This window comes from Dipodomys spectabilis, unplaced genomic scaffold, assembly GCF_019054845.1.
Source record: "Dipodomys spectabilis isolate Male_0828 unplaced genomic scaffold, ASM1905484v1 ptg000053l, whole genome shotgun sequence".
NCBI classification, from domain to species: domain Eukaryota; kingdom Metazoa; phylum Chordata; class Mammalia; order Rodentia; family Heteromyidae; genus Dipodomys; species Dipodomys spectabilis.
In genome coordinates, this window is record NW_024870730.1 from 3124714 (window position 1) to 3148050 (window position 23337).

A 23337-nucleotide genomic window follows, 5' to 3' on the forward strand; every position below is an offset into this window, starting at 1 on the left:
GTATCTCAGAAGCCAAGGTGGCATCTTAACTGGTTAAGAAAATAAACATTTTTGTAATTTAAAGTATATATATATATATATATATATATATATATATATATATATATCTCATTCAAATGAAGTTTCATTGTTTTCATGACGTTTTATTTATCATTCTGTATTTTACAACTTTCAAATCCTTTCTTTAATTTTTGAAATTAAGTACAATATAAACCTGAAGTAAGTATATATAATATTTACAATTATATCCTACTTATAGTATGCAAGTCCTATATCAAGTTACTTCTTTTTTTCTTTTTTTTTTTTTTTTGCCAGTCATGAGGCCAGAGCTCAGGGCCTGGGCGCAGTCCCTCAGCTCTTCAGCTCAAGGCTAGCACTCTACCATTTGAGCCACAGCGCCACTTCTAGCATTTTCTGCTTATGTGGTGCAGAGGAATTGAACCCAAGGCCTCATGCACACGAGGCAAGCACTCTAACCACTGAGCCACCTTCCCAGCCCTATCAAGTACTTCTTATATCTTTTAAGAGAACAAAAACAAAAGGCACTCACAATGCACTTCTTCTGCTAACAAACACATAATCCAAAAGGGAAGACAATGACACAAAGATGCAGTGCAGTGATGTTGGGAAATAATGTGTAATTTCTACAGAAGCGTCCAGCAGAAGGATAAGATACATTTGACTCCAGCTGTCAGGACAAGAAAGGTTACTCCCCAGCACAGGTCTGCCCTGAAAAGCTATTCTTCACTTCACTTGCCAAGTCCAAATTGTTGCATTCATAAAATAAGGATACTCTCCCTGGATTGTTCTGAAAATACCTGTGCCCAATTAGTGCAAAGCTACGGTATGGCATCACTTGCTGTGATATTTCCTCAGCTCATTCATCCTCACAGCCTACATTGAAATCTTAATTGGATAAATAAATGCTTTCCATATATCCCCTATAACAATTTTTATATAAATATACATAGCCATGTACTTATTTGTACTACATACTTATGATTATAAATTTACTTAGTTTCTTTTTACAGGTTTTCAACCACTTTATATACAACATAAATAAACAAGAAAACCTTAAGTTTGGATAGATGAGTTAGATATGAATTGATACTTTAGTTGTATTTCTAACTCGAATTGTGTTTCTAACTCGTAAAATTTGGAGGATATTTTATATTCTTTAATACAGAATAAAGCCACTTTTGTGTCATGAGTTTTCTTTAAAACCATTTAAATACGCATTCCATGCTAGGCCCTATAGCTATTGGGTTCATACACATCATCTTAATTGGTTTCATGTTTCACTTCCATGACTAAGAGTCTTATTTAGGCCAGAGACCACTCTGGGGTCATTATCATATACATTGGATTTTATGTGGTATGTAGGCTTAGAGCTGACTTGCTATATGGTTATTGACAATAAGTTTCACGTATATTATGGAAAAAATACTTTTTTTATAAAAGGTTCCTGTGTTAAGTAACCACTAGGTGACAGCAGATATTTACAAGGAAATTTTGGGGTTTTTTTGTCACTAGATGGCATTCAAGGATTAGCCTCAAAATAAATCATGCCATCATAAATTTACATTTATTTTTTCTGGATAATTTTCTCTCTTCAAGGTTGATTAGAAGACTTTCATTACTTGATCTAATCTTTGGTACTGCTTCCTTCTTTCTTTTAATTCTATTCCTGGTAGCAGTGGGTAATATTTAACTTAGCCAACATTGATTTTGAAAATTAGAGCAAGTTGAATGAAGAGGAAAAGGGGGAAAGTAGACAAAAATCCAGTGTATATCTTAAAAATTAAGAAGAGCGAAGGGAGGGATGGGTGAGAATATTGAACGAAGTGACATTGATCAAGATATATTGTATTCATAAACTGCTTTGTTAAATGGAAACTCCTTTATACAACTACTTAAAGATAATAATAAAAATAAAATGAGCCAAAATTGTAGGGGAAAATTGGCTAATTGCTATGCAAAACAAAAAAAGTAGAACAACCTTACTTTATCCTTTAAATTCTTTTCTAACCTTTGGAACTGTGTGACATTATTTTTAAATAATGATGAAGTCAGAGAATACAGATCACTATAAAAATTACAGCATAAGATCGTAAGGGAATAAAGATCTAACATTTCATATACACATAATAGGAAAAATTTAGATTTTTAGCTATTTTGTCAAATTATTTTCATATACCTAAGGAGAATAGAAGTTGTTTAACTCTCCTGTCTATATATTTTTAGGAATTGTTTCACAACTGCTAAATCGTCTCAAGTCTGATTCTTGCTGTTCTTCATTTTATAGAAAACTTATGGCTTATACTTTAGTAAATTTACACATTTACTTCTATTTTGGATGGCTTACTCCTTTGTAAATAAAACAAGTAGAAATTTAGGATTAAATAGACAGAATCTTGTGCCTTTTCTTAAACATTGGTCTTTTGTCTTTAAATAATAAATACTGTAATACACTATAATGATAATTATATGTTGCTCTATATCTTTAGTTTTTCACTGAACTACATCCCGGCTGCTCTGTCTCATCTTAATTTTCACAGATGGATTATTGTTTGTTTTTATCTTCTCTTGGTTTGGTTTGGATATTTTGGGTTCTAGAGATTGAACCCAGGAGTTGAACCCATATTAAGCACAAACTCTACCACTGAGCTGGGTTATACCCAGCTCATCTGCAGTTCACATATTTCATAATGTTAGTTACATAAAACTTGAAATTTAGAGCAACTAAAGTAGCTATAAAGATTTTTATTTACTTTCATACTAGTATTCATGGCATTTTTCTTCCTTTTTTCTCCTTAAATTCAAAGATCTTTTTTCTTTGCTAAAAACAGTGGACAATGCATTTTTCATTCGAGAGTCCAGGAAGAAAAATACATCTATCAGGTCTCACAAATTTGAATATATAAAGCAGGACAAACATGTTTACTGAAAGATATTTGCTATTTTCTATAGATCCATTGGCTAATAAAGCACCTCATTAAAATTAATATTGCCCAATAATTCTTCTATTACACAGTTATCTATTACTATTTTAAATCATTATCCTTTTGTTTTATTTAATATATTACCAGGCTGCATGAAAATGCTATACTGAACTTTGCATTTCTTTTCTGGATTTAATCTAAGGAATCATCTAGTGCTTATCGTAGTTTAAATATACAAATACCTGATTACAATTGTTCTGTAGTAGGACGTTTTTTAAGGCATGTATAGTAACACATATAAATATCAGTAAAGTCTACCTTGTTTCTATATAGAAATATTGCATTTTTCATTGTATTTATACTATCAATCCTATAAATGTTTCTTTAGAGGCAAAAGATAATGTATCTACTGGTATTTTGGCAATGACCAGGTATAGAATCAGACTAAAGAAGGGTAAAAATACTGATATTTTGTTAGCTTTATTCTAGTACACTTCAAGATTTTAAGCTTTCAGTAAAATTAAATGAATGAAATGATAGAAAAACAAAAAAAACCTGACATTCCAAGAATGTGCTTAAAGCTTTCTAGAATTAGACTTTATATAGGGAAAAATAATTAGGTACCATAATTTTTCAAAGTTCAGTTTTGAAAGATGGTATTTCTAAGGTGTTATTTTCAGTTATGCAAGACAGAACTGATTTTAATTAGAGAAGTAAAAATTTGTGACAAAGTGATCTTTGCTGTAATGTTCATGTTTGCCTATAACACATTAATTTCTGTATTTCTGATTTGCAGATTGCTCTGGGAACAGTCACTAATGTGGAAGAGGCAGTGAAGTGGATAAGTTACACTTACCTCTATGTGCGGATGAGAGCAAATCCATTAGTATATGGCATCAGTCACAAAGCTTATCAGGTAGAAAACTCATTTATTAAAAGAAAAACAACTCAACCTATATTTTGGGTTTTGTAATCTTTTCGTGATGTGAAGATAAATATTTGCTACTGTTGCCTCATCTGAAAAGAGTTAGATACTGGGATGAAAAATAAAGATATTTAATCATTTTTAGAAAACACTAAGGAAAAATAAATTGGCCCCCTGTAATTATTTTACGTATTTAAATCTCTTTTCCCGTAGATACTAATAAGGTCATATTTATTTTATTATCCACATTTTCACATATACTTCTATTTAATATGCTTTGACTTTTTTAACTATGGTAAATACAATGTTAGAATAAACCAGATATTAAGAAAGAACCAAACAATTTTTGATTATAGTCTTAATGTTACATAAAATCTGTTATCAGGTCCTTTTTCATTCCTTATTTTGAAACTGAAGTAGGCATTAATGAGTTATTATCTTAACAGTTTAGAGGTTGAGATCAGTTTCAGGATTGAGTGCAGATGCTTAGGCTGAGAATTAGATCCACATGATCATCACTCTTTCTACAAACTTTGTAGTTGTTTTGGCCCATGTGGCTTACAGATTCTGTATGATCTGTCTTTCCTTTAGGTCTCTGCCTATATACTGTAAATGCTTCCTAATTACAGATAAAATCTGGTTTTGCCTTAATGAGAACACTATTTCACCACCAGCCTGTGGATAGTCTCTTGTATTAGATCAAAATTATTGATACTAAACTCAAAATTATAATTTTTTCCATTTAATGTTAACATACATGTTGTGTGTTATCAGAGCAATTGCCAATCTTTTTGTGTTTTCCTTTTTCCTTTTTCTAAGCAGTAGATTTCACCATGGGAAAAATTTAAACCAATCAAAGCTTAGGGCTGAAAAAATAGAAATATCAGCTATAACTAGTTTTGAGGTTTATAACCTAAAATCATCACATTCATATTTGGGCTGAACATAGATAGGGTTTAGCTACAATCTTCTCAATTGAAATCTTTACTAGTCTTCAAATGGATATATTATTTTATAGCCCAAATAATCTGTTACGAAACATAGGTGCATGATATCCAATAACCTTACCTGTTTTAAAGTCTCATGTTGAATATACTCATTAAAAAAATATGGACATTGGGCTGGGAAGGTGGCTCAGTGGTAGAGCGCTTGCCTTGCATGCCTGAGGCCCTGGGTTCGATTCCTCAGCACCACATAAGCAAAAGGAAAAAAGCCGGAAATAGCTCTGTGGCTCAAGTGGTAGAGCACTAGCCTTGAGCTGAAGAGCTGAGGGACAGCACCCAGGCCCAGAGTTCAGGCCCCCGACCGGACCCTCTCCCCCCCAAAAAAAATATATATATGGATATTGTTAGATAGTAAAAAAAAATATTCTGAAAAGGTTACAGAAAAATAAAATACAACATATGTTTTCATGTACTAAATCATCTAAATCTTGGAATAAAATAAACATATCATATTACTGTTTAATATTAGGTTATTCTCAGGAGCCAATTTTATGTAGTTCAACGGTACAGAGAAAGTGTTTTGTGCTATTTCCCAATATAAAGTGATTTATTTTTCTTTTAGCGTACATAGATTTACTACCTTTACAATTGAGAATATTCATCCTTCAAATTTTTATATATTTGTTTTTCTATCTTTCTGTCTATTTATCTGTTTATCTTGAGAAAGGCTCTTCCCATGCAGCCCAGGATAATCTTAAACAAAATCTTCCTGCTTCAGCCTCTCAAGTGCTGAGATTATAGATGTGCCTTCCATGTCCAAACAAAACTGTTTGGATTTTATCAATTTATCAAAAGTCTTATGAATGAACACAGATCCAGTACTTTAACATTAATAGGTTTGTAATTTATAATTTTAAAAAATGTTTTTCAAAACAAAACCTGATACAAACAGGGTATCACATAAATATTTTTAAGTTTATATTTGTTGATATTATTTTCAAAGTCACATTTCTGATTTTTCAACTATTTTAGCTTTTATAAAATAAATGATAAAATGTGTTAACAGTAGATTTCTAAAGTGTTTTGTGTTTTATTTACTCCTCATCAAAGGACCTATTTTACCATATTGCTCATAACTAGAAATTAGTCTTAAAGATTTGGCACATGTACACTCATGGGAGTATATGTCTGTACATAATATTTTTACATACACATAGGTCAGGGCAACAAGAATATTTATTATAAGTTATATGAAGTATTATAATTTCTTATTAGAAATAGACTAATACAAATAATAGTTTAAAAATTATACCAAACTTCATTAACAACTTCATCTTACTTTTTATTTCTATTTTTATTGTAGGAAAAATTTATTTTTCCAGCAGCAATTATGAAAGTATTAGAACAATAGAATTATTCTTTGAAATGGATATCTTTGTATTTCTTGTATGCATCTTGAGTTGTGAGGAAAAAACATTCTTGACATCACTTCTACAATTGACTAATAAAATATGAGTGTAGTTTAATTATTTAAAATCCTTGTTTAGTTTAACAGCATGTTTCTTTCTTTTTCTCTCCCTTTCTCTCCATCTTCCTCTCTGCCTCTTTCTGTTCCTCTATGGTACTGGAACTTTGAACTTAGGGCTTTGAATTTACTTGGCACCTGAGCCATACTTTCAGCCTAACTTTTTACTGATTATTTTAGAGTAGGAATCTAGCAGATTTTCTACCATGTTGGCCTTGAGCTACCATAGTCCAGCTGATATTTTTTTCTTATATCTGATTTCCAATACTTACAATTTGAAATATTATAAGTCCATATGAGAATTTCATAGTTAAAAGTATTGATAGCCAGGCGCCAGTGGCTTACGCCGTAATCCTAGCTACTCAAGAGGCTGAGATCTGAGGATCACGGTTCAAAGCTAGCCCGGGCAGAAAAGTCCGTCTTATCTCCAATAAACCACTAGAAAACCAGAAGTGGCACTGTGGCTCAGGCGGTAGAGTGCTCGCCTTGAGCTGAAGAGCTGAGGGACAGCACCCAGGCCCAGAGTTCAAGCCCCATGACCGACAAAAAAAAAAAAAGAGAGAGATCATTGTTATCTAAAGACAATGTGAAATTGGTAATTTAGTGAATTTTTCAGATGCTCTTTAATGAAATGTTTTTCTAATTATTTCTTTTAAAAGGGGTGACATTACAATGAAACCAAAGGAGGATATTCTTAGGAGAGGATCACAAGGGCTTAATAGCTATGTGTTTATGATCATATCAAAATGATACTTATCAAAATGAACTCCTAAGATATGGAAACTAGAGGGGGGGTTTTGTTGTACTGTTTGCAGTTATTTTTGTTTGTTTTTCTTTGGCTTATTCCCTTTTGTCCCTGTTGTTAATCTCTGTACTCTTTAACTTGTATATGAGTTTATCTGATTTGGGGAAGGGGAAACACTGAAATGGAAATGGTGGGACAAAGGGTAAATCAATTCAGCAGTGATACTCACTAGACACTGTGTTGGAAATGAGCTATACAATTTGGAGAGAAAGGGGGCCAGAAAGGGAAAAATTGGGAGAAAATGAGGGAGGAGGTAACACTGTTGAAAAATAAAAAGCTAAGAAATGGTCTAAAACTTGTAAGAAATAAAATATAATCTTTATAAATAGGTACATTTGCATATGATGACTCTAAAGAATTCAAATGTTTGTATTTCTTTCCTATAGATTGACCCAACATTAAGAAAGCATCGAGAACAGTTAGTCATTGAAGTTGGACGAAAACTTGATAAGGCTCAGATGATTCGCTTTGAAGAACGAACTGGATATTTTTCCTCAACTGATTTGGGCAGAACTGCCAGCCACTTTTACATCAAGTACAACACTATTGAGGTATTATGCTGATCAAATATAACATGTTTCTTCTTAGATGCCAATATTTCTAACTTTAATAATGCAAAATAGCAAAAGCAAGTGATAGAATGAATTCAAACTATATAAATTCAGCAGTATATGCTCAATAACAAGAGGAAAATATGACTGTACCTAGTAAGAGCCCTCTATCATTTTGAATGACTATATCCCAAGACTTAGAAACTCCCACACCTGAAACCATTGAAGCATATTGGTAAGTCTCAAGGAATGAATGCCTCATTGATTTTAAGTAGCAGGTGATTGCGTAATGACATTCTTGAATAAAGAGTCAAACAATTTCATGTTATTAAGAAACACTGAAGATGAGTTGAAGACAGTATAAAAAAAATACAAGGATCAACCAAGTTTTGAATAATTTAAGAAATTTTCAAGGATAATTTTTATTACACAATTGCAGTTTGAACTTTTGCTTTTTGTTATTCTTTAACTTTTCCTGTGTTTAAATGATCTTTCTGTCTGTCTCCCAAGTGCTGGAATTACAGGCATGTGCCACCCTATCCAGCTTAGTAGTTGATTTTAAAATGTTATTTGTGGTCTGGGATGTAAAGTCAAATGATAGAACACTTGTCTAGCAAGTATGAATCCCTGAGTTAAAATCTTAGTACCGACTTACACACAAAAGTCACCCTGTTTATGATGAGGTGCCATGTATGTTTACATACATGTCACTACACAAGAAACCAATATGTGATCATCTATGAGAAGACTCAGTTTTCAAGAAAGAGATCTTAGTTAAGGTGAACTTTCTTTATTCTATTTGTAGTCATCATATTTTTAACATTTTTGATATTTTCATTTTTACTTTAGTACTTAACAATTGTATTTAAAATGACAAAATACAAATCATTTTTATAGACCCTTCAAATGAGGTTTCTCAAAAAAAATCCATATTTGATATGAAAATTACATGATATCTAGGTTTTAAGCCCATTTAATGGTTACTTATACATATAGTAGGTTTTAGAAAATATCTCTATGTACTTACTATTTTTCCATATTTTTTCCAACATAGATCTTATATTTATTTTCATATCACTACTATTTTTATAAATAAAAAGAAAATTTAACATATGTTACCTTACAACTGTTATCAGGTGGTTCTCCACGCAACACTTTGCATTCTATCACCTACTCAACATCTACCTTTTTTTTCCATTACATAAGTTTTCTCTTTTTTCTAACTTCTTAGCGTAATGCTGCCAAACTTCATGCTAGACCTATTGTCAGGTTTTGTTGTTGTGACTTTTCTCCAGAACTCTAGTCCTGTTTTACCTTTGTCTGATTTTTATATAAGTTAGTTTCATGATTTTCCATATGCTCTCACTATTTATTAGAATCTTTGTGTTACATAGTTTTTTCCCCTCTGAGATTTCTATGATATATCATCAGCTTAGAACTGGTTAATCATGCTCAAAGCAAAGACCAAAAAATTATTAGATATCTAATATCTAAATATCTATTTAAGTTTCAATTAATAGTTATCTTTTTATCTTTTTACTTCTGAAGGTTCTCTACTATGATTTAGGAGTGCTTTTCAGCCTCTGATGAATGTGATGATTGATGTTTATACAAGGATGCTACATTGTGTGAATAACTGTGTACATTGTCTAGGCCTGTGTTTAAGTGTATGTGATTTGTATGACATTTATAATTGTTACACTTTAAATTTTAATCAAATATTACACTTACTTTGGTAGACTTTCAATGAACTCTTTGATGCTCACAAAACAGAAGGTGACATCTTTGCTATCGTCTCCAAAGCTGAAGAATTTGATCAAATTAAGGTAATACTATTAGAAGTTTTAATCAGAGGTGTATAGTCCAGTCCATTCATTAATAGAAGCTTATAATTAAATTTTGTTACTGGTTACAAACTAAATAGCACAATACTTTTGGCATCAGCAATGTTCTATTATCAACAATATCTACTATCCTAGAATATTCTATATACTGTTCTATACGTGATATCATTTTTTGCATTTACCCCAAATCAAATAATTTATATGTTTTTCAGTAAAGTATTGAATAATATAGTATGCTGGCTTATTTCTAATAAAATCTAAAATACACTCGTGATTCAAAGTTAGGTCTAAATATTTCTATACTCATAATTTAATATTATTAACAATGGAAAATTCAATGCTTTGATACGTAGTACTTCATAGATTTAAGCTATAAATTTATTATGCCATATAAATATATGACTGCAATGAATATATTTGAAGATAATAAAATTTTTCCTAATCCAGTTGGGCAGTTTTGACTCTGGGCCAATAATAAATGAAATATCAATTGAAGGATAATGAAGTGAGATAATTTAATTTTTCTATCATATCAGATTTTCATGGCAATTTTGATATTGGTGATAAAATAATCAAATTGTAAATATACCAGCTTCAAGATGGTTTTACTATATTTTATAACTTCTTAAGGGAAAATTCTAGCCTTTAGCTATACAAAAGGAAGTATATCATACTTAATAGAAACTTTAAAACATACATTATGGTTTTTTTAAATGCGAAATTTTCAACAAATCAGATCGTATTGTTATGAAAATGTTGTCTCCTCTAGGTCAGAGAAGAGGAAATAGAGGAACTAGATGCCTTATTAAACAATTTCTGTGAACTATCAGCTCCTGGAGGAGTAGAAAATAGTTACGGGAAAATTAACATCTTACTGCAAACTTACATCAGCCGAGGGGAGATGGACAGTTTCTCACTCATATCAGATTCAGCATATGTTGCACAGGTGAGAATCTTACTCCCTTCCTACTTTATTCATTTCTCTTCAGAGACTGAGAAGTCAATTCATGAATGCATTGTTATGCGAAATGCTACCAAACTACTATTTTATCTTAGAGCTAGTTCTGTTCATTTGTACTTCTCAGTCTGTACTCATAGTTTGCATTGGAACAAATTTACTTTTAATTAAGGCTTAATGACTATGTCTCTAATTAGTATGCTAGTTCTTTGTTTAAAAAAATGCAATCTTCTCTGTTGATACTTAAAAACAGAATGAAAGAAAAATATTTTCATTGAATGTAAAATTCTCTTTAAAATGCTGTAGGCGAGGCACTAATGGTGCATTTCTGTAATTCTAGTAGGTAGGATCTCAGTAGGCTGAGATCCATAGGATCACAATTTGAAGCCAGCCCAGGTAGAAAAGTCCTGGAAAGGTTCATTTCACCTAACATCAACTTATCTGACCGTTTCTGCTTGTCTCAGACATATACTAGTAATTGCAAATAAGGGAAACCATGGGACCTATGTTTCTTTGAGCCTAGCTTACTTCACTTAATATGATTTTTTCCCAGTCTTTCCATTTCCTAACGAATGGGTCAATGTCATTCTTTCTGATGGAGGCATAGAATTCCATTGTGTATGTATACCACATTTTCTTGATTCATTCATCTACTGAGGGACATCTGGATTGGTTCCATATCTTAGCTGTGGTAAATAATGCTGCAATATAAGGATTCAAATGTTTTTTCTTTCTTGCGATTGTTTCTAACATATTTATAAGATAATTACTTTGTTGCTTTGTATGTCCCTCCCCCATGGTATAACCCCTGTTTTCACTGTATTTGATGTTGGTATAATTTGTGGAGGGGAAGGGAAAAAAACAAATTGTTTAAATAGGGATACAGGTAGACCCATTGCAACAATGAGATGTACAAGAAGTTATGTTGAAAAATGAACTTTACAACTTTGGCTGGGGTCGGGGGGGAGGAATGGGAAGGGATGGGAAGGAGAAACAAAGGAGGAGGCAACAATGCTTGATAAGAAATGTACTCATTATCTTGCCCATGTAATTGTAACCCCTCTGTACGGTATTTTCACATTAAAAAAAAAAGAAAAGTCCTGGAGATTCTACTTCTAAAATAAGCAGTTGAGCTAGAGGCATGCCTCATATCGCTAGAGTGTCAGCCTTGCCAGCTAGAGAAACAAGCACAAGGCTTTGAGTTCAAACCGCAGTACTGGCACAAGAAAAGAGGTTGTGGTATAAAACATACATAATGTTTGCATTTTTATATTCAGTTTCTCCTTATGTGAACTAAATATGTTATTTTATCCCATTTATTTTTCAAATTATTTTTCTTCTCTAAGCATTTTTACATTTTTTTTTATTTCTCAAGCATTCACTTTTATTATGTGCTTATTATGGAGGGCTACCCATATTTAAAAGCAAAATAATATGAATATGTAATTATTTCATTGACTTATATTTTTTATTTTGCTCAAAGACCATAGAGGAAATATATGTTAAATAAGTGAATTTTTAAGAGCCACAAATTCTCAGCAGTACTTTGAAATAGCTGAAAATGTAAATTATTTACAAAAATGAACTGATTTATTAGTAAACCATTTGAATGAATGCAGCAATTTAATCAATGTAACTAAGTATCCAGATGATAATTTCACAAATTATATAAAGTGAATATAGGTACAATGAAAAGATTTACATATTCTCTTTATAGGTTTATAGTAATCTTATTTGTGACTTGTTTTTTCTGTTTCTCTGATAAGTAATGTAGTACCGTTTGTTATTTTATAGTTTCTAATGGTTTGTATTAACATAGTTAAACATATAAATAAAAGCAAATTTTTACTGGGTCCTGGATTGATAGTCTGACAATATTTCTACTTGATTCAAGATTATGAAGATAATAGGAGAGACTAGCATAAGAATTGCTTTACAATATAAAACTCACATTTTGTACATGATTGGTGCCTACGAAGTCAACCTTAGATTAAGGTTGAATCTCAAAGTATCTTTGGTTCATCTTAAATAGCTATTATGAATTTATCATCCTTGAATGCATTAGACAAATCAACTTAATTCTATTATATTTTAAGTTTAAGCCATCAGTAATTCCACAAGCACTATCAGCTCAGAAGGAAACGGTATTTCTTAAATTTTATTCTCTCAGCAGCAAACCCCTGATGATTCTGGTTACTTTTTACCCTCATAACATTAATTTTAATTTTAAAATCTTCTGTTTACATTTGAAAGCTTTACTGTTTTTCATCTTTTTGTACAATGTTAATGAAATTAAACATCCTTTATTTTCAGTATAGAATCCCTGTTCATGATTGCAGATGCAATCTTCAGTAAAACAGTCTGCAAAGTTAATCATAAAGAGAAGGAAGTAAAGTGAATGGAACTAGCTGTGAAACCTTAGGATACATTTATTTTAACTTTTTATATGTCTGTTGATGAATGTATCTTTAATTTAAAATCTTATAGTTAGGTTTGAAGCCATTTAGACCTGGAATTGAATACATGCTCTGACATGATAGTTGTATATCCTTGGACAAAATTTTAGTCTCTCCAAACTTTAGTATTCCTGTCTTTGAAACTCAACAACTTAAGTATCAATCAAATGCAGTTGTGAAGATTAATGATCTGTGTAATGCTAGTATCATCACTTAGTTTATAAACAAGCCAATGAGATGATTAGCTATATGTCAGTATTTTCTTTTTCATCCTTCTCTCACTAATATTTGTCCCTAACTGGATTTTAGAGTTTTTGTTAATTCTGCTGTATATGGCCTTATAAACTCAATGTTTCCATTATATATCTGTGACCTCATTACCTGTCTCTTCCAGTGGTGGAGAACATCTTTTCTACCAAGTATCATTGGGAAATTTATATCATCATTTGTGAACCATACAAAATTATCAGTACAGGTTGATGGGCACAGGCAGTTGAATAAAAGTATGAAAGTTTGTCCTGACATGTACCAAGTGATTACACAGGCCTTACTCTTCTGGCTGAAAGTTTGCATTCCTTGTTAGACACTTCACTACCTCCTAAACACTTTATATGCCATTTCTTTCTTTAAGATAATTAAGAAACATTGTCCCAAAATGGAAGGATGCTACTTGACTTGTCCTTTTATTTGAGACTGATTTTGAGTAATAGATTTACTGACAATTAAAAACATATTGAATCTAACTACCCATATTCCCCTTTTGTTCTTCAGAATGCAGCTAGAATTGTCCGTGCTCTTTTTGAAATTGCTCTGAGGAAACGTTGGCCTACCATGACCTACAGGCTCCTGAATCTTAGTAAAGTCATCGACAAGAGACTTTGGGGTTGGGCTAGTCCCTTGAGACAATTTTCAGTGTTGCCACCACACATTCTAACAAGATTAGAAGAAAAAAACCTTACTGTAGATAAGCTGAAAGATATGAGAAAAGATGAAATAGGTAAGAAGGGAACATTAATGTTTAAATGTATTTTTGCAAATAAAATACTAACAAGAAATAAAAGTAATGTGAATTTTTACACATCTAACACAAATATTTACCATATTTATGAAATCTTCATATATATAATGGTTTGTGTGTGTGTGTGTGTGTGTGTATATATATATATATATATATATTACAAAACAAAATTTATCCCAAACAAAAATTACTCCAAATTTTATGAAGTTACCTACTCTATCAATAATGGAGTTTGTACTTTTATTTTTTTGCTTTAAAAAATTATTTTATTGTAAAGATGCTGCACAGAAGGTTTACAGTTACATGAGTAAGGTAATGAGTACATGGCTTTTTAATGTACACTACTTCAGAGATGTACATTCTCTTACACATGATGGAAGACTGTATATTTAACATTTTTGTGATACCTCAAAATTTTTTGTCCTCTTGATTTAATTTCTTTCTCACAATATATATACCCATTAAATGGGTATAGTTTTTTTTGCAGTTAGATGTGACCAATAGAGTTGAATATCAGGCATTGGTTGTTCATTGAACATTACTTTGGAACATAAGAAGTGTCACAGATATTCTAGGCACTGCTGTGGATGTAGACATAAGTGGAGAAAAGATTAGAATTTTTTTTGCTTTTTTTTTTTTTTTTTTTTTTTTTGGGTCCGGTCGTGGGGCTTGAACTCTGGGCCTGGGCGCTGTCCCTCAGCTCTTCAGCTCAAGGCTAGCACTCTACCACTCAAGCCACAGCGCCACTTCCGGCTTTTTTCTTTTTGCTTATGTGGTGCTGAGGAATCGAACCCAGGGCCTCCGGCTTGCAAGGCAAGCACTCTACCACTGAGCCACCTTCCCAGCCCTTTTTTTGCTTTTGTAATAAGAACATTTGATTTGATGTCCTTTGTCATTTATTCATTTATATATTCATTTATGTGTTGTTACTAGGATTTGTTCTTTCAGATGTTTCCTACTTGTCTATAAACATTTATTATGTCCAAACATCTTCTTAGATCTCTGAATTTTGCTCCAACTCCCACACTCCTCTTTCCCCACCTTCCCCCCTTCCCTCAGAGTTATAAAGTTTGTTTCCATTATACTATCCTGTGAGTAACATTGTTGCAATCAATGGGTTATCCTGTGTGGTAGTTTTAGCATTTTATTATTCCCTTTCACCTCCCCAGATTAGACAAATGTGTATACAAGATGCAGGGTACCAAAATCAAGTACAGTGGACAAGAGGGAATATGCCATAGGGGGAAGAACATACAAAGGAAACAAAAAAGAAATCACCTAGTACATTTAAAAAAATAACAGTAAAGACAGACCTCTTGTGTCCATATCATTTCAGTTAGCATCATCTTATATGGACATATGTTCATAGCTTTTCAGTTCATCTGATAAGATTATCTTATGTGTATACTAATTATTGCAAATAAAGGAAACCATGGGACCTAAATTTCTTTGGGACTGACTTACTTAATAAGATTTTTTTCCAAGTTTTTCCATTTCCTCACAAATGGGGTGGTTCACTCTTTCTGATAGAAGCATAGCATAGAATTTCATTATACATATACCATATTTTCTTGATCCACTTGTTTACTGAGGGGCATCTGGGTTGGTTCCATATCTTAGCTATAGTAAATAATGCTGCAGTAAACATAGTTGTCCTGGTAGCTTTTGTATGACCTTGTTTGTGATCCTTTGGGTAAATGCCCAAAAGTGGGATTGCCGGGTCATAGGAAACCTCTATGTGGATTCTTTTGAGGAACCTCCATACTGCTTTCCAGAATGGTTGAGCAAGTTTACACTCCCACCAATAATGCAGTAGGATTCCCTTTTTGGCCACATCCCCACCAGCATCTGTTGTTATTAGATTTCTTGATTCTAGCCATTTTAACTGAAGGGAGGTGGAATCTCAATGTTTAAGTCTTTAGCCCACTTATCAATGGAGCAGTTGTTTCTTTGAGAATTTGTTTTTGGAGGATTTAATTTTTTGAGTTCCAAGTATATTTTAGATATGAGACCCTTGTCCATTGTATAGCTAATGAAGATCTTCTCCCAATCTGTAGGCTTTCTATTGATTTTACTAGCTATGTCCTTTGCCATGCAGCAGCTCTGCAGTTTCATGCAATCCCATTTGTACAACTTTTCTTTGATTTGTTGTGTTTCTGGGTCTTTATTAAGAAATTTTTGGCCTGTGCCAAAGAGCCCGAGAGTTTCACCTATTCTTTCCTGTAATATTTTCAGGGTGTCTGCTTTTACTTTGAGGTCTTTGATCCATTTGAAGTTCTGGTGCAGGGTGATATATAAGGATCTAGCTTTAGTTTTCTGCAGGTGTTTAACCAATTTTGCCAGGACCATTTACTAAAGAAGCTGTCTTTCTATGTGATATGTATTTTTTTTTGGGGGGGGGTCCAGTTGTGGGGCCTAAACTCTGGGCCTGGGCACTGTCCCTCAGCTCTTCAGCTCAAGGCTAGCACTCTACCACTTGAGCCACAGCGCCACTTCTGGCTTTTTTCTTTTTGCTTATGTGGTGCTGAGGAATCGAACCCAGGGCCTCAGGCATGCAAGGCAAGCGCTCAACCACTGAGCCACCTTCCCAGCCCCTCTATGTGATATGTATATACAATGGAATTCTATGCCTCCATCAGAAATAATGACACTGCATTAAATTTTGAAGTTACCTGGTCTAACCAGCAATAATGTACTTTGCACTTTTTTGGGGGGTGGGGGGTCCGGTCGTGGGGCCTAAACTCTGGGCCTGGGCACTGTCCCTCAGCTCTTTAGCTCAAGGCTAGCGCTCTACCACTTGAGCCACAGCGCCACTTCTGGCTTTTTTCTTTTTGCTTATGTGGTGCTGAGGAATCGAACCCAGGACCTTGAGCATGCAAGACAAGCGCTCTACCACTGAGCCACCTTCCCAGCCCAGTACTTTGTATTTTTGACTCTTTAATATTTTATACAAAGAGTCTTAGCCATATATTATAAGAATCATTCAATGATGTTCATTCTCAATTTAAATTCAGTATTTGAGTTCAAAATCATTTGCGACATCTATCAACATCAGTGTAGTAAGAAAATATAAACATTAAACTTTACATTTGTTGAAGTTTCTAAATTAAAGTATGCACATACACATATTTAAACTCAGAGTATCAGTGTGTACTTAATATTTTGTATATGACTTTTTTATGTTAATATTGAAAAGTTATTCCTCCATATATTTCTATGAAAACTAACATTTTTGGGACTAAAATATAATTAGGCAATATTTCAATTCAGAATAGAATACATATACAGATAAAGTAGTTTAAGAGGCTGGCTAATGAAGAAAGAGGATTACTGATAGAAAGAATTCCAACAACAGTTAAGAAGAGTTGAACTAGTTATTACACTTGAAAAGGAAGAAATATTTCTTCTAAGATAGATTAGAATAGGGAAGTATTAATGAAAAGTTCAAATTATTAATGAGAACACATATATTGAGGATAATGTAATATTTTGCAAGGTCCACTACTTTCAATATGGTTAAGCATAAAAATTTTGGTTTATTAACTAATTATTTTTTACTCCTGTGTCATAAGGTCAAGACATACAGAAAATCCTATTGCTATAAGATATGGTCTGTTTCCAATTAGGTGCTTAGTCCCATTTGTTTATAGTCATATTTGTTTTGTGATGAACTCCCTCTTTGGGATATACATATATATATACACACATATATGTACATCTTTGTTTCAGAATCTGTTTATGAAAATTTTACATATTTTGTGGTAGATTGAAAATTGTTACACCTTCATAATTTCTGGTTATGATTTCTATAGTGTCATAACTAACTTGGAAATAAATGGATCTTTTCACAGTAAACACTATCAAGTCTCAGTAATTTTAAGAGCCCTATTAATAACTAAAGAAATCTTGATACTGATTTTAAACTATGAATCTCTAATTCAGGTTAACTATTACAAAATATTCAAACATACCAAGTCAAGAATGTCAGCTATTCTACATAGCAAATCATAAAACAAGCAATAAACTCTCCTTCTCTGAAATCCCATTTAAAAGTCAGATTATATTGCTTTTTTTTTTTTTCCTGTTTCTGGGCACATTTTTTCCTATGTGATATTTTTCCTTTCAGGTCACATTTTACATCATGTTAATATTGGACTGAAAGTCAAGCAATGTGTTCATCAGATTCCTTCTGTTACAATGGAAGCATCCATTCAGCCCATCACACGGACTGTTCTCCGAGTGACACTCAGTGTCAGCCCTGATTTTACTTGGAATGATCAGGTAAAAGTGGAAAGTAACTGTATGAACACATTATCTAAAGTTTCATTACACTGGCCAGGCATCGGTGGCTCACCCTTGTAATCATAGTTACTTAGGAGGCTGAAATTTGAGGATCACAGTTCAAAGCCAGCCTAGGCAGGAAAGTCTGTGAGACACTTGTCTCTAATAAACCCCCAGAAACCCAGAAATGGCACTGTAGCTCAAGTGGTAGAGCGCTTGTCTTGAGCTGAAGAGCTGAGGGACAGTGCCCAGTCCCAGAGTTCAAACCCCATGACCATCAAAAAAAAAGATCCATTACACCTTCTTACATCTGTCCCTAAGGCATTTAGAAAATCCTGTAAGATTAACATTATCTAGATTATCTAGAAAATTTAGAAGTGCCACACTGAGCAAGACACCAGTGGCTCATGCCTATAATCCTAGCTACTCAGAAGGCTGAGATGTGAGGATATTAGTTCCAAGCCAACCCAGGAAAGAGAATCCATGAGACTCTTTCCTTCAATTAATGACCAAAAAGCTAAAGAGGAGCTGTGGCTCAAGTGGTAGAATGCTATGGTTGAGGCTCTGAATTCAAGCCCCAGGGTCAGCACAAGAAAAAAACAGTACAACACTGAGAAACATTTTAGTGGATTATACTATATAAGGACTTTGCACATTAGTTCTATGTTCTTTTATTCTGTCATTCATCATCATTTTTTCTATCTCTCCTTAGTGTAATTTAGCTTAACAAAAATTAAAGAGTCTCTATGTTAAAAGAGCCATTTTTTTTTCCTCCTGAGACTTCTTTCATGGCCTCTAAAGACTAATTGACTGCTAATAAGTAGCTTGATTACAGTATTCTGTTATTTTCTTTACCTCTCTAAACACTTACCACTTAGTTCTTCTTAAAAATGTCCTTCTTTGGTTCCCATAACATAGCTACTTCTATTTTTATGGCTCTTTCTTCATTTCTTCCATCAGTTATCTATATGTAATCATATTATGCTAAAACATATAGTACACACACACACACACAGATTTATATGTAACGACAATCACTGGATCCTTTAGTCAACATTGTTTAATATCTGTCTTTTAAAAAAAATTATTGTAAAGGTGATGAATGGTGGGGTTACAGTTACATAAGAAAGTTAATGAGTTCATTTCTTTTTAAACACTTACATTCATTTTCTCCTGCTTACCACTCTCCACTCCCCTTCCCCTCAAGTTATAAAGTTCATTTCCAACATAGTTTCTAATGAGTATCATTGTTGCATTAGTTCATTCTTTGTCCTAATAGGTGTGGTATTAGAAATTGTAGATTGAAAGGTAGGTACGTCCTTGTTTTCAGGAAGCCAATGGAAGAAGAGAAGTAAATCAGTTATGCTGACATAGCAATGCTTACTTGACATAGTTATTATAAGATTCTAATTAAATGTAGATGAATGAACCTTATTCAGCATTGTGGTCTAAAATTATACAACCATGGTTCTAATCCAATTCTTAATTGGGCTTTATGTGTCAAAATCTTCCTAAAATTCTCTCATTTCTAAACATGTACAGCAAGGATTATTTTTCTCAGTTTCTATGATGAGATGACAGGTAAATTATATTCAATATTTCTGTACATTTAAATTTTCAGCTAAATATAAAATCATAGCCCTATGTGCATATCTCAAATGTTATAGTTAATGACTTTTTAGAATAAATAGAAGTTTCATGTTTTTTCTGTTTTACTATCCGTAGCCAGTCTCCAATTTAGTTAAATCAGAAAAGAGAGAAATTAAGTGTTTTTATAGCTATCAGATAGAATGTGGTTGACTTTAAGAATGGAAAGCTTAACTTGCCTTAACTTGCTGTAAGCAAGATTATGTATTTGAACAATAATAAGATCCAAAAGTAGAATAAGGTATATGGACAATGCAGTCTTCTGATTAATAATAGTATTCAGGACCTATCCTCTTTGCTGTGCTGACACAGTTGGGTATTTCCCAAATGTTTTCTTGTTTCCTTTTTCACTGAGCAAGTAGAATGCATCCCACTTCCTCAGCTCAGTGTTAGGCCTGTTTATCAGTCTTATTGGGCCAATATTTGTCTTAGGCTTCTTCTTTATTACAGCTTTTATTGGGAAAATGCCATAGCATATGGGGCTTAAGATTATCCCATGGGATGTGGTCACCTTCTTAATTAGGGAGAAATGGCTGATAAACAAAATGGGGCCTTATAAGGAAAAAAGAGTTTGGAATGGATAACCAAAATGTGGTGTTTAAATGTTACTTGGTAATAAAAGGAATAAAGTTCTGATACACACTGAAACATAGAGATGCACTATGAAAATATAGTAAGTTAATTTTTAAATAAGCCAGTCATGAAAGACTATATGTTATATGATTCACTTTATATGATATGTCCAAAAAAGGTAAATGTATTGTGTATAGATAGGTAGTGCCAACAAGTTTTCTTTTAGAGGTGATGAAGATGTTCTAAAATTAGATTGTATTTTTATAATATAGAACAACTATATTATATACCATAGCTTTCTAAATGTGTTGTTTTTATAGTGATAAGTGTTACTTAAACCTTAGGTAAACTTTGTATTATAAATTATATAGCAAAAAACTTGTTGAAAAAAATAAACACCATGTATATAAACAGTGCTATCTTTGGAGTTTATGATAGTCACAGTATTATGATACAGTATTTCTTTTAGGTCCACGGAACAGTAGGAGAACCCTGGTGGATTTGGGTAGAAGATCCTACAAATGATCATATTTACCATTCAGAGTATTTTTTAGCTCTTAAAAAACAGGTAAGGGCTGGGTATGTGGCTTAGTGGTAGAGTGCTTGCCTAGCATGCATGAAGCCCTGGGTTCGATTCCTCAATACCACATAAACAGAAAAGGCCAACCCCAACACCAGTGGCTCATACCTGTAATCCTAGCTACTCAAGAGGCTGAGATCTGAGGATAGCAGTTCAAAGCCAGCCCGGGCAGGAAAGTCTGTGAGACTCTTGTCTCTGATAAACCATCAGAAAGCTGGAAGTGGAGCTGTTGCTCAAATGGTAGAGCACTAGCCTTGAGCTGAAGAGCTGAGGGACAGTGCCCAGGCCCAGAGTTCAAGCTCTGTGACCAACTAAAAAAAAAAAAAAAAACAGAAAAGGCCAGAAGTGGCACTGTGGCTCAAGTGGTAGAGTACTAGCCTTGAGCACTGAGCCTAGGCCCTAAATTCAAGCCTTAGGACCAGGGAAAAAACAACAACAACAACAGAAAAAAAACAGGTAAATATGGATTGTGAATATATTATTTTGTGTAATAAAAAAAGTATAACAATTTGTATTTTTTTACTTTATTGTTCCATTTTTATCAAAGTAACATTAGGTGTTATTTATTTTTTTGTTTCTGTTTGGCTTTAAAGTTTTAAAGCTTTAAACTCAATGATTAAATATTATATTATTGATAGTATGTGATCAGCTTTGAGACATTAAATTAAGGTCTTTATCATGGTTTACGGAATGGCTTCCAGAGACATAGAGTATGTAAAATAGGTGGGATAAATAATAGTAAGCATAACATGCATATAACACTGAGGAGTACTGAATCTCATAAAGTGAATAGTAATATAATAATTAGAATTGCAAACAATATGAAGAAATTTAATGAATGATATTTAGCAAATTTTAGTAATGAATCAAACTGGTACCCTGCTGAGATGATTATATATATTACAAATATGTATTATATATTATAAATAATTATACATTTTGCCCTCAGAAAGGAGCTACTCACAAGTCTCTAAAGTACAGTGCTAAATATCTCAGCTACATAGAAATGCAAAATGTGTCTTTATTTTGGTAGATCTTTTATAGAAGTTCTACCATCTTAGCAATAGACTACTAAGACCTTCATAATAGTAGAATACCATACTTACTTTAGACTTTTCTCCCATTAGGTGATTAATAAGGAAGCTCAACTACTGGTATTTACAATTCCTATTTTTGAGCCTTTGCCTTCCCAATACTATATCCGAGCAGTATCTGATAGATGGTTAGGAGCTGAGGCTGTCTGCATTATCAACTTTCAACATCTGATTCTACCAGAGAGACATCCTCCCCATACAGGTAATATATTGAATGCTAATTTGAATTAATGATTTACCTTGAATTTTTCTCTTCATTAATATTGACAAGTATTTATACTTTTTCTTTTTTTTCTCTCTTTTTTTTTTTGTCAGTTGTTGGGCTTGAACTGTAGGCCTGAACACTGTCCCTCAGCTCTTTAACTCAAGGCTAGTGCTCTATCATTTGAGCCACACCACACTTCCTACTTTTACTGCTTATGTGGTAATCACATAAGCAGTATGAGGAATCAAACCCAGGGCCTCATGCATGCAAGGCAAGCACTCTACCACTGAGCCACCTTCCCAGCCCCAGATTTATATTTTAAAGTTATTATATTATAAATCAAAATCCAGCTGTCGACTTAACTGTATAGTTTGGCTCAAAGTATACATATAGTATTGAATTCAAGTCAGTCAAAAGTCTTTCACTGAAATACAGCATCTTGATTTAACATCAAGAGTAAATTATGCATTTTATATTGTACAAAGTTCAAATTTTTGTCTTATTAAAGATGTATCTATGTTTTGTTTAGCATTGCCAGCCTAAACTTGCAATGCCTTTTTCTCCTCAATTTTTGATACTACAGAAAATTGAAACCATTGTACTCTGGCATGGAAACCATGTAGTTTTGAAGTCAGCTACCCAGGTAATGGAGTAGTTCAGTGGATAGGGATAACCTTTTTTTATAATAGGGACCTTTAGGTAAATGCTTCGTCATTGCCCTTAGCTCTTTTTGGCTTTTGTTTATTTTTCCAACAATGTCTCTTTTTTTGCTTTGGGCTGGCCTTAGACCACAGATCTTCCTACCTTCACCTTCCACAGGTCTGGGTTGCAGATTTGTGCCACCACATCCACCTTATTTTTGTATGTCAGGTGATAAATATGACAAAAGATAAAAAGATGTGTCATTGGTATAGAATAACTTAATGTTAATAGTTTTCCCCTAAAAACTAAGGATTGTTACAATTTTTTAAATAGTGTTCAGTATACTT

The 23337-nt window shown here is 33.0% G+C and overlaps 1 protein-coding gene across 2 annotated transcripts in view; it reads left to right on the top strand.

Moving 5' to 3' along the window:
• The window catches only part of Ascc3 (activating signal cointegrator 1 complex subunit 3), a 234598-nt gene that overhangs the window by 111697 nt on the left and 99564 nt on the right, over window positions 1–23337 (top strand). For both annotated transcript variants that reach the window (XM_042679521.1, XM_042679520.1), the window contains exons 17-24: window positions 3739–3858; window positions 7528–7692; window positions 9432–9518; window positions 10306–10482; window positions 13722–13947; window positions 18095–18249; window positions 20939–21037; window positions 22177–22345. In XM_042679521.1, coding sequence (XP_042535455.1) covers window positions 3739–3858; window positions 7528–7692; window positions 9432–9518; window positions 10306–10482; window positions 13722–13947; window positions 18095–18249; window positions 20939–21037; window positions 22177–22345 — 1198 coding nt within the window. The remainder of the gene's footprint in view (window positions 1–3738; window positions 3859–7527; window positions 7693–9431; window positions 9519–10305; window positions 10483–13721; window positions 13948–18094; window positions 18250–20938; window positions 21038–22176; window positions 22346–23337) is intronic.